Raw genomic sequence first — 13,386 nt, forward strand, 5'->3', positions numbered from 1 at the left:
TATTTCTATTTGTAAGTATACTGTCTCCCTGATGCCAAAACTTAGAATTTGAAAAGATATTTTATAACTAACAGGCCATCAGAATAAAAAAGCAGAAGTTAGAAACACACTGTAATTTCCTACTCCTGGACAGCAACTCTATCAAATACTACTAGGCATATACATAATAAATGACACATAGATGCAGATAATTATATATATATAGTATACAATATGTAGTGTATACTATATACCATGTATAATATATATAGTTTAAAATATATTATTTAATAACATTTAAAAATGGTATATTTATCATATATTAAAATGGCATACATGCCCATAAACATGTATGTGTATATAATAGATATATACTTACAGATCTTTAGCATGTTGCTGCTACTGCTAAGTTGCTTCAGTCGTGTCCGACTCTGTGTGACCCCATAGACGAGAGCCCGCTAGACTCCTCTGTCCCTGGGATTCTCCAGGCAAGAATACTGGAGTGGGTTGCCATTTCCTTCTCCAATGCATGAAAGTGAAAAGTGAAAGTGAAGTCGCTCACTCGTGCCCAACTCTTAGCGACCCCATGGACTGAAGCCTACCAGGCTTCTCCGTCCATTGGATTTTCCAGGCAAGAGTACTGGAGTGGGTTGCCATTGCATGGCTAGTGCAAATTAAGGATAATTAAATCAGAATATCATGGGAAATTCGCATTATAGCATGAGTTTACTTGAAACAGGGGAAAGAGAAGATTTCATTTCTGGATGCTTTTTTAAGTGACAATTTCACATCAAAAACTTTTATACATGAATCTTTTGTCTTTAGAGTAATGTAATCTCTCAAAAAAGCTGAAATTTAACCTTGCCATGGTAGTATAAGCTTTATTTTATCATAACTTTTTTGTACTAAGCAGAATCATTTGTTAATCATGTTACCCATTCATTCCTCACTTTTTTTGCCTTCTTCTTTTGTTTCTTTTCCCTCCTGTTAAACTTTCTGTGATCCCCACTCTCAAGGTTATCTGTCTGTCTGTGTTTCTGTCAGTCAAATCTAAGATTCAGAAGACCTTATTCTGGTTTCCAATTTACTAATCGTATCAGTATAAGCAAAATAAATTATTACTTTGAAATGAAATTAAATTTCCATATATTTAAAATGTGAAATAATAACATTTTCCTGTTTATTTCAAAGCACAGATAATATCATAAAAATGTATAAATGAAATTAAACTATATGTTATGGTTTTGAAGATCAATATTATTAAAGTTTTGTCTAGACTACTTTTTATTATACACAATTTGACATTTATCAAATGACTGCATTTTCAGTTATCTTGTTAATTAATATACATTTGTTAATAACAAGATCTTTCATGTGTAAATTGACCTAATTTTCTCCTATATCTTCCACTTCTCTCCCTTTGTTATCTGAACATTTAAGTACAAATCTTATACTTCCTTAGGATAAACTGATTTTGCTAGTCCTATCTATTCAGCAAATATAAAACAAGCTAATATTAATTCAATTTTCAACCTATTCTGCAGGACAGGGTATCTTTTAAAAGAAATTATTATGGTTGGCTTACTTTCAAATTATAACACTTTAATAAAGTTTATGGGTGAATTGTAACATGTTTCTTTTCTTTCTTTTTATTTAACCTCCCTATCTCCCCCCCAGTATATATGCCACTTTCATGACAGGACCTTCTTGTAAGTCAGAGTGCACTCAGTTAACACATGCCATGACCTTCTGCAAGCCCAGGGGTATGTTTTGTGTTCCATTCTCATTATTTTTAACAAGCTGTCAGGACAGTATTTGCCCATAGGGCCATACAAATGCCCCAGTGCTTTAGGTACATCGTATAGTTCACTTTTGGCTTAGCACATATTCTAAAACAGAATGAAATTTTAGAGCATATCTATTTCTAAGACTCATCTCAGTACCTCTAATGAGCCTGTCTTTATGTCACTTGCTGACAATCTTTCGAAGAAATTCAAGTGAAAAAAGACTTCAACAAACCTAAATCATGCCAGTGGGTTTATTTGTTTAATTAGAATTTGTTAAGCAGCTTTCATGACAACAGAAATTTCTTGGAAGTTCATTAAGTTTCCCTAAGGGAAACATGACAAAATTATTCTTTGAGTAAAGCACTACATTTCAAAATAACACTTTTGTCAGGATAGTTGGGAGAGATCCTATTGCTAATTCTTGATTTAAATTTGGTAAGGCCTCATTTTTATTTCAATAAACTATTTTTTGTTTGTTTGTTTTGTTTTAGCTGTGCTCTCCAATATGGTAGCCAGTTGCCACAGGTGGCTATTAAAATGAAGTAAAATTAAAAATTCAGTTCCTTTGTAACACTAACCACATTTCAAGTACTCAATAGCCACTTGTGGCCAGTAGCTACCATATTTGATACCACAGATTACAGAACTTCCCTCATTGCTGCAGAAAGTTTTACTGGACATTGTAACTTTAGAGATGCTATTTAAAGTGATAAGCCTCACATTTCTATAAACAGTTAACTGTTTCAATGCATCTCCAAAAATCTTTTATGCAGGTATATCTACCCTCTACTTAGTGCTTACTCTTCCCAATTATACTCCTGTGACATTTATAGCACCATCCTCATATTATGATTTGAGAAACTAAAGATCAGAAAGATTAATCTGGAGGTGGCTTTTCTAGTTGGTGGCAAGCACAAAATTGTGATCTATATCTTTCTGACTCCTGCATATTTTTCCATTTCATCAGATAAGGGGATGCCATTGCAGGGACCTTACCTAAAAATGCTCATTTATAACATCTATCCTTTTTCAGTTTTTACTTCTTATAATTCACACACAAATTTGCATTTCATTTGAAATTACTCAAAAAATCTCTAGAGTTAGATTTCTGAATCTATTTATAAATAAATACATCTCCACAACATATCAGCATCAGCAAAAATCTTCAGATGATATACATAAAAGTATCTTATTTATATGTTCTTTTAATAATTTTAACATTGGTCATCATGATGATCATAATCTGGTAGTGAATAGTCAGAAAATGCTTATAAAACTTTGAAAATCACTTGATCATGTCTACATAATATCTGCACATTTGTTCTTTTACACATTTGCCAAAATCATTCAAGTGATTATGTATGTATTATTTGGGTATGTATTATTTCACATACCCAAATCTGAGTTTTCTACTACTCTATATACCATATAGGTAATTAAAAGGAATCACCCATTCACTTGATAAATGAATTCCTTCTTCACGATTTTAAAGAATATCAAATATTTCATCTATCCTTCCCTCTGCATTTCCCATCACAAGGCCCAAATCAAACCGAAAAAGGTTCTTTAGAGTAAGGAATTTTTTAGTTAAAAAAAAAAAACAAAAACTTACCCTTTATAGCAAAGTAATGTTCTGTGTTTTGAAAGATTCAGAACAAAATGAAAACATTTAACATTAACAACACGTGTCTAAAATTTAATCTCATTTTGTGATTCAAGAGATGCTTAAAGATCTTTCCCTGACTTGAAATCAGCATGAAATATATTTGTTATTACTATATAAGTGTAGAAATGCTGGTAATAAAAAAGTTCTATTCACCTAAAGTAGATTTATTTACAAATGACAAGATAAAGCTTTCTGTCTAAAATAATCACTTAGAAAAACTGATAGGTTTTGTGGATTCATTCTTAATGAATTCTTAGATTTGCTTGTTTAGGCCAAGTTTGAGGCACAGCCATGACTAGATAGATTACAAATAAGATGTTGGGTAAGTTATTGATTTGTAAGCAGCAATGCTGAGCTCATTGTCTGACTCCTATAATAGATTGTTAGTGGAAACACAAACAATTGCTTGAAAATGAATATACTTAAAATGATTCTTAAACCCCATGCCATTGCAAAAATTGTATTGATAAATTTTCTCTGCTATGCATTAAACTTTGAATAATTGTGAAGATGAATTACTCAAAGTATGAAGTACACTAAGATTCTCTTTTTTTTCCCTTTAAAAATTGAACTATCTTTAACAAAGTATTTTTAAAACGTACCTTAATTAGTTGGTAGTTTTGAACTCCGTTTATTCCTGTGTCTGGATCAATGGCCGCTGGGAGAGCATATCGAGAGTTTATAGCCGAGTTCTCTGGAATTGATATATTGATAACTGTTGCAGGGAATAATGGTGCATTATCATTTATGTCTTCTATCAGAAAACGTATTTTAACCAATCTAAATATTTCATCCGGCAGAACGGCAACCTCCACTTCATAAAAGCAATGGGTGTCCACTATGATGCCAGCACACAATTTCTCACGATCAATGCGAGCTCCAGTAGTGAAGATCTCACCTGTGCCCTCTTCAATTCGAATCAGTGGCACATCTCCGGTCTTGTATACCAACTTGAATTGCATAGGAGTTGTTAAAGACTTGTCTGGAATTAGCGACAAGTTGAGGTCTTTCAGCAAGTCGCCTATGAGGACGTTTTCTGGCATTTCTTCCCGAATGGTGTAGTTCTTCTCCTGGGCGCCAGACTGAAACACTACACATGCTAACAGAACCGCAAATATATACGTCCCGGACAACAAGTCCATACCAGGCAGGATTGCACTAGGGTGTTTTTTGTATCCCTCACCGAAAACTGTCAAAGAGAAGAGAAAAGAAACAGGAAGAAATTATTAAAGCCAGGTACTAAATGTAGTTAACTAAACGCTCAGTTTTAAGTTAAAATCATTAAATGAAATAACAAGGTCCTACTGTATACCACAGGGAACTATATTCAATATCCCGTAATAAAACATAATGGAAAAGAATATGAATGAGAATATGTATATGTATAATTGAATCACTTTGCTGTACAGCAGAACTTAATAAAACAACCTTGTAAATCAACTATAGTTCAATAAAATTAAAAAATACCCAAATCACTAACTGAAAATACTAGCACAGTAGACTCTGTTAAATAAACTAATGACAAATTTGTTTTTACTCTAATATTATGTATTTTTACATTAAAATGAAAGATAAATTAAGCAAGATACCTTGAGTATATGAGACCCAGAGTATTTATAAAGGTGTTCACCATTGAGAAAATATATACAAGATAATGTTATAACAAGATAGTTAAAAGTAATGCAGTATGGCACAAACCACTACCATATTGTAAAGTAATTAGCCTCCAATTAAATTTAAAAAAATTTAAAAATAAAATAAAAGTAATGCAGTATGGTAAAACAATTATCCTTCAATTAAAAATAAACAATTTTTAAAAAGATAGTCAAAAGTAATAAAAATAATTTAAAACATTTCATTCAATAGTTAAAGAAAAGATATTTGTTACTAACAACAAAAATATACTCATTTACCCTTTGTTACAATGTGGATTTTAAATGCAGTTCTTCCATGTGAAATGAATGTTTTATGCAATATTCCATGTGTTTAGCTCTGGGCATCAAAATGTAAATATGGGTCTACATTAGGAAGTTTGGATTAAAGAAGAAATATCTTTTCAGAGATAGAGGGTTTGATATGGCAAATGCGTAAACATGGGAAGAACAATTGTGTAAAAAAGGGATTAAAGTTGTCTTTCTTTGAATGAGAGGAACAAGATCTGGTATAAAATTACAAGGAGGCAACTTTCATGTTGATGAAGAGCTGTCTATTAATTCCAGAAAAAGAATGATTTTCAGGAAAGACTGAATTCCATATAGTTGGAGATACTGAAACAAAAGCTATTTCACCAGTTTAAATTTGTATATTTATGATTTGTTAGCATCTGAACATTCAGTGAGAGAAGTGGAATACAAGACATAACAACTCACAGAATTTGTTTATAGTTTGCATGAAGTAGTCCATGTAAAAATGGGCTTTCACATCTACAAACTGACATAATTGTTGTTGTTTTTCAGTCACTAAGTTGTGTCTGACTCTGCAACATAAGAATTACCCAACTAAAATAAACAGCTTGTCTAGGGTTTAGAAATAAGAAAGGCATTTTAAAAGATTTTGTCAAGTTAAAATAGAGAGTCCAAAAACAAACAATATCTCTGGCTGCTTTCCCTCTCCTTGTTTATTACTTTTCTTTCCCTAAAATTTGCCATTTTATTTCAGTTGAGTTCTGAAAATGTTCAAACAGGAATTTGTATTTCTTTGTAATTTGCAAATTTCTCTTCAATTTCCTGTATTAATTCTCAATTCCTATTCTCAATTTTATTGGATATAGTCTCAATTTGGTATATTAAATATGTTTTAATATCTAGTATCATGATACGTCATAATATGCTTCTGGATGTTATTTGTATGTGTCAATGATATGGTCTATAAACACAAAGAAAAATTTGTATTACACTGCTCTAAACCCTGTAGGACATTATATTTTTATAATTAAGTATGGATTAATATAGCTATCAATTCATTCCAAAGTTTTAAAGAATCAGATGACAGATGGTCATTTTAAAAATCTGTTAAAGATTTTTAAAAAATAAAAAATAGTTAGAGAGAACTATTATGCACAAAGGTATCTAATTAAGGAAATTCTCAGTTTTCATTGGTAGTTGATAACCAATTTAAAATTTTCAAAACCTTTTAATTATTGTTCTAAAAACATCATGAAATGATATAAATAACTTGCTATGGATATCATCATCTGATTATGCCAGACAATGTATTACATTAAATAATTTTAGAAAATATGCATATTGACAGGCCTGAAGACAAAAGTGGGAAAAAAGAAACCTTCCCGTTTGCAATCAGTAACAGAATAAATTCATTTGTTGCGATCATTGAGATAGTTTGGATCATGAACAAAACCAAGTAATGAAGTAAATAGATCTGAAGCATCTCATTTTATAAATTTTTATCACAGAATTTAAAAATTATATATCATGGGTCAAACCACCTTCCTATGTTAAAGAGTTAATGTCATTTTTTTTTAAATTAAGTATCATAGTCAGTAATGCTAATGCTGAAGACATTTTCTATTCTAGTAAACAACACAAAAAGACTATTGCCTGTAGTATTTTTAGCATCATTTGCTCAATGATGAGCACTGGGATTACATAATATAGAAACCTTTTCAACTCATTCTCTTATGAATTATTGGTCTTACACCCCTCTATGAATGTGACAGAATAGAAACACCCCATTTTTGCTTACTATAAGTCAATATGCATACATATACATGTGTCCTACTGTGAAGCTAGGACATCTAAAAAAATTGAGTGTCTGTGTGTGATTTTATAAATACCATGCAAACACAAGCAAAAATAAAAATAGGGCAGTTACAATAAGAATTAAAACTACCACTCTATTCTTATCTTACCCTTAGGTATTACACATTATTACAACTGGCAGAAGAATACTACAGATCTCTTTTTTAAGCATTGCATGCATTTGCAATCTCTACACAAGAAGGAGGATTAAGAAAATGACCTAATTCTAAGCAGTCCTGTTATCACAATCCATTTGAAATATGTTCTATTCTATCTTTAATAATAGCATCAAATAAAACATTTTAAAATGTGTTTCATCACTTGAAATTCTCTCAGAGGTTTTGAAAACCAGAAAAATAAGTTGGGAAAAAAACATACTTCAATTTCTAAAATTTAGCCAAAAATACATATTGCAAACCTAGAAGGAATAGTTACTGTCCAGTTAGTCATTACTTTCATGAAGGTGTAGTCACATGTTCAACAGATATTTTTAAGGAGTTCGTATATATCAGGCATTATTGTAGGCACTGAGAATGAATCAGTGAGCAAAACAAGCAAAATCCTCCGCCCTCACAGAAGATATTTGATAATACAAATATACCAGACCGTTTTTGAGTGTCCGACCAGTGAGTAACAAAGTTTGCTCTACCTCTGTCAGGATGTAAACATGCATAATATAAATATGCATGAAAATTACCTCAATCTCCAGAATCTGATTCAAAACCTTGCATTTACCACTTGAAAATGTATTGTTATGCTTAAAATTTTGAAGTTCCTTTTAAAATGCTGAGTTTAATTTTTTGAATGACCAGTACAGGAATTTAGCTAGTAAATATGGATAGAAAGAGCCATTGTTTAGCTTTATGGAAGCATGATGAATTTAACTCAGATACTCAGGGTAAAGATTCCTATGCACATACCTTTTTTGGTGGTGTTGTTTAGTTGCTAGTGTTTGATTCATTGGGGGTCCATAGACTGTAGCCCACCAGGCTCCTCTGTCCACGGGATTTTCCAGTCAAGGATACTGGAGTGGGTTGCCATTTCCATCTCCCGGGGATCTTCCTGACCCAAGGATTGAACCTGAGTCTCCTGCATTGGCAGGAAGATTCTTTACTACTGAGCCACCAGGGAAGCCTGCACATAACCTTTATTTGGCTCTAATTTTCCCTCTCCCATGAACAACTATAAGATAACATTAAATTTCTTTATCATGCTCCCACATCCACATCCTGCTATTATAGTCTACTGTTAGTTTGGAAACTGATAAGGGGGATACAATGAAAGCAGTTACAGAGAATCAAAATTGTCTACAAGTTTCAGTAGTGCCAACATTATTTAAGTACTGTTTTTACAGGCAATATATGGTGATTAGGTAGGCAACAATCATAGTTGGACAGAATCATAACAATCAGAGAAAGCAAAAGTAGAAACAAATAAGAAACTCTGAAATTTTAAAATATCAAAAATGCAAGTTTATTTTATAGTCTCTGAGCAATTTGGATTAAAAAAAAGTAAATAGATAGGGGAACTAAGTCTTTACTATATGCAGGTCTAGAGATTTCAAGCCATAAAAGTGGTATTTAAATAGTTTGTCGGAAGAATTCCATTGCATAATTTCCCTGACATGCTTATTACATTCTCCTTCAATGTAGTGCTGTATTTAACTTGTAATAAAGTATATGGAGCTTTCCTGGTAGTTCAGACAGTAAAGAATCTGCCTGCAATGCAGGAGACCAGGGTTTTATCCCTGGGTCTGGAAGATTCCCTGAAAAAGGAAATGGCTACCCACTCCAGTATTCTTGACTAGAGAATTCCATGGACAGAGGAGCCTGATGGGCTATTGTCCATGGGGTCACAAAGAGTCAGAAACTACTGAGTGACTAACACACACACACACACACACACACACATTTGAAGTAATTCTATATGAATGAGTGTCTTACATGCTACAACAACAAATTGTTAAAAAATAGTACAAATTTAAGTATTATATGAAAATAAGAAATACGTGTTGCACATGATCCTAACTCCACTTGGCTCTCATCACTGTAATTACTATAATGCCTCATGACATCAAAAATAGACAATTGAACAACCATAATATATTATATTGGAGAAGGCAATGGCACCCCACTCCAGTACTCTTGCCTGGAAAAACCCATGGATGGAGGAGCCTGGTAGGCTGCAGTCCATGGGGTCGCGAAGAGTCAGACACGACTGAGCGACTTCACTTTCACTTTTCGCTTTCATGCATTGGAGAAGGAAATGGCAACCCACTCCAGTATTCTTGCCTGGAGAATCCCAGGGACGGGGGAGCCTGATGGGCTGCTGTCTATGGGGTCGCACAGAGTCGGACACGACTGAAGCGACTTAGCAGCAATATATTATATAGTTGCTTCCACGTTCTTGTTCTCATACGTATACAAAGCTTCTTTCACGGACTGGGGAAACAATAATGTAGTTCTTCAGGTTGACAGGCAGCCATGTAGGACATTTCAAGAAGAGTAACCACATCTGGAGAAAAACAAATGGGAGCAACTGATAAACTCAAATACTTTCAAAGGGATCGACTACAAGTAGAGTCGGGTAGGTGCATTGGCTGTCCTATTTTACCTGACTATTTCCTATGTACTCTGAAACTTGCAATGTCAAAATGAAAGATTTAGTAAGGTAATTTAATTCTATAAAACTGATATTTTTATTAAATTTTACCCCACAAAGGACTCCTTTATGGTACATTTGTATGGGTCTAATATCCAAGAAGTGGATTCCATCAATGTTTCTTTCTTCTAAAAAAAGTTTATGTTTTATCAGGAATGTGCTTGTCAGTACAGTAGTTAAGATTACATGCTTCCACTGAAGGGCACATGGGTTTAATCCATGGTGAAGAAACTAAGATACCCGAATACATGTGGTGCTGCTAAAATTTTTTAAAATATATAAATATATAACATGTTTATGTTCTTTTCATTCTATGGGATCACAAAGAGTCAGAAATAACCGAAAGATTAACACTAATACTAATAGTTAGTGTAGTGTTCTCTAACAGGGCTTCTAATCTGTTAATAATCAGTGCTCAAAAATCACTTATAAGATAATTTGTGAAGGTTGTCCTTTTATATTAATTTATCTGGATGCTTAAACATGATTTACGGAGCATTTAAAAAATGACTTTACAGATTAATCAAGCAAGAGACTTATTTCATTTGGCAAAAATTTAATTGTTGTTCATCATCATATATCCTTTTATCACCTTGTTCAGTTCAGTTCAGTTCAGTCGCTCAGTCATGTCTGACTATTTGTGACCTGATGGACTGCAGCACGTCAGGCCTCCCTGTCCCATCAGCAAATCCTGAAGCTTGCTCAAACTCATGTCCATTGAGTCACTGATGCCATCCAACCATCTCATTTTCTTTTGTCCTCTTCTCCTCCTGCCTTCAGTCTTTCCCGGAATCAGGGTCTTTTCCAATGAGACAGTCTGCTGCATCAGGTGGCCAAATACTGGAGTTTCAGCTTCAGTATCAATCCTTCAAATGAATATTCAGGACTTATTTCCTTTAGGATTGACTAGTTGGATCACCTTGCAGTTCAAGGGACTCTCAAGAGTCTTCACCAACACCACAGTTCAAAAACATCAATTCTTCTGCGCTCAGCATTTTTTATAGTCCACCTCTCACATCCATACATGACTACTGGAAAAACCATAGCTTTGACTAGACGGACCTTTGTTGGCAAAGTAATGTCTCTGCTTTTTAATATGCTGTCTAGGTTGGTCATAGCTTTTCTTCCAAGGAGCAAGCGTCTTTTAATTTCATGGCTGCAGTCACCATCTGCAGTGATTTTGGAGCCCCAAAACATAAAGTTTCTGACTGTTTCCACTGTTTCCCCATCTGTTAGCCACAAGGTGATGGGACCAGATGCCATAAACTTAGTTTTCTGAATGTTGAGTTTTAAGTCAACTTTTTTACTCTCCTCTTTCACTTTCATCAAGAGGTTCTTTAGTTCTTCTTCACTCTCTGCCATAAGGGTGATGTCATCTGTGTATCTGAGGTTATTGACAATTCTCACAGCAATCTTGATTCCAGCTAGTGCTTCATCCAGCTTGGCGTTTCACATTATGTGCTCTGCATATAAGTTAAATAAGCAGGGTGACAATATACAGCCTTGCATACTCCTTTCCCTATTTGGAATGTGTCTGTTTTTCCATGCCTAGATTTAACTGTTGCTTCTTGACCTGCATACAGACTTCTCAGGAGGCAGGTCAGGTGGTCTGGTGATACACACAGTCAAAAGCTTTGGCGTAGTCAATAAAGCAGAAGTAGATGTTTTTCTGGAATTCTCTTGCTTTTTCAATGATCCAAACGGATGTTGACAATTTGATCTCTGGTTCCTCTGCCTTTTCTAAAACCAGCTTGAACATCTGAAAGTTCATTGTTCACATACTGTTGAAGCCTGGCTTGGAGAATTTTGAGCATTACTTTGTCAGTGTGCGAGATGAGTGCAATTGTGTGGTAGTTTGAGCATTCTTTGGCATTAACTTTCTTTGGGATTGGAATGAAAACAGATCTTTTCCAGTCTTGTGGCCACTGCTGAGTTTTCCAGATTTGCTGGCATATTGAGTGCAGCCCTTTCACAGCATCATCTTTCAGGACTTGAAATAGCTCAACTGGAATTCCATCACCTCCACTAGCTTTGTTCATAATGATGCTTCCTAATGCCCACTTGACTTCACATTTCAGGATGTCTGGCTCTAGGTGAGGAATCACACCATCGTGGTTATCTGGGTCATTAAGATCTTTTTTGTACAGTTCTTCTGTGTATTCTTGCCACCTCTTCTTAATATCTTCTGCTTCTGTTAGGTCCATCCCATTTCTGTCCTTTATTGAGCCCATCTTTGCATGAAAAGTTCCCTTGGTATCTCTCATTTTCTTGAAGAGATCTCTAGTCTTTCCCATTCTATTGTTTTCCTCTCTTTCTTTGCATTGACCACTGAGGAAGGCTTTCTTATCTCTGTGCTATTCTTTAGAACTCTGCATTCACATGGGTATATCTTTCCTTTTCTCCTTTGCCTTTTGGTTCTCTTCTTTTCTCACCTATTTGTAATGCCTTCTTAGACAAACCTTTGCCTTTTGCATTTCTTTTCCTTTGGGATGATCTTGTTCACTGCCTCCTACAATGTCATTAACCTCTGTGCATAGTTCTTCAGGCACTCTGTCTATCAGATCTAATCTCTTGAATCTATTTGTCACTTCCACTGTATAATCATAAGAGATTTGATTTATCACCTTGAAGTGAATTTAACCATGATTACTTCAATACCTAGCAATTACTTTAATATTTTTGGTCTGTAAGTAACATGTTATCATAACAAATAATTCCTAGATTCTCTGAGGATAAAAGGATAATCTCCATTTGGTGTAACATTTTAATTTCTCTAAGTAGTTTCAAATCAGTTATTTCTTTTAATCTTTATACCAACCATATGATTTTTATGAATATCTGTAGGCATTGATTTATGTATTAAATATTTATATCGAATAGGTGGTAATTTCATACTCTAGAGATCCTCTAAATGGTCATGTTTAAAGAAGGTCAAAAAATGGGATACATTTCTGACTTCACTGAGAATTTATTGAAGAGTCTATTTTGATTTTTAGATATGTAAGGCTCAGTGAATACTTTTATTAATTCCTATCATCAGAAACTAATAATAAAACAGTATAGGTCTAATCAGAAAAAAAAAGTGATGACTTGGTATATTTTCTATTTGTGTTAGCTTTTAATTTATCAAAATCATGATGCAATAACTTCAACAGTTAAAAGCAAATGAGATATACCACCAGAATCTTGGAAATGGTGTTGAAAACAAGATTCCAGTTGATAGTCTGAAAAATGAATCAAGGTAAGTTATCAGTTATAGGAAAATGAATGGTGACTATCAACCTATTGTTCCAAGGAACAAAAAGATGACTTTCATCCTTAATAGCTGCATTCATTCACCCAGATAGACAAAGAAGCTTTTCCTGGTAAGATGACTTCGGGGTGACATAAATCCTCAATCAGTGGCTACACTTCATAGACCACTAAGCAAAAATGACCCAGCAATTTTTTAAAAACCAGTATTGCTGTTTGGCTAATCAACTACTTAATAACAAGTACCTCAGTCTAAAAGTTCAGCCAAATTCCCTTCTCCTTT

The 13,386-nt window shown here is 33.9% G+C and overlaps 1 protein-coding gene across 5 annotated transcripts in view; it reads right to left on the reverse strand.

The window, feature by feature from the left end:
* The window catches only part of PCDH11X (protocadherin 11 X-linked), a 663,770-nt gene that overhangs the window by 582,165 nt on the left and 68,219 nt on the right, over positions 1 to 13,386 (reverse strand). For 4 of the 5 annotated variants that reach the window (XM_025277000.3, XM_044937390.2, XM_044937391.2 and 1 more), the window contains exon 2: positions 4,035 to 4,621. In XM_025277000.3, the coding sequence (XP_025132785.2) occupies positions 4,035 to 4,574 (540 nt within the window). In that variant the 5' untranslated portion in view covers positions 4,575 to 4,621. Of the gene's footprint in view, positions 1 to 4,034; positions 4,622 to 8,110; positions 8,173 to 13,386 lie in introns of those variants that run through there. The other variant, XM_044937389.1, reaches the window with a different exon arrangement.

This window comes from Bubalus bubalis, chromosome X (assembly GCF_019923935.1).
Source record: "Bubalus bubalis isolate 160015118507 breed Murrah chromosome X, NDDB_SH_1, whole genome shotgun sequence".
Classification (NCBI taxonomy): Eukaryota; Metazoa; Chordata; class Mammalia; order Artiodactyla; family Bovidae; genus Bubalus; species Bubalus bubalis.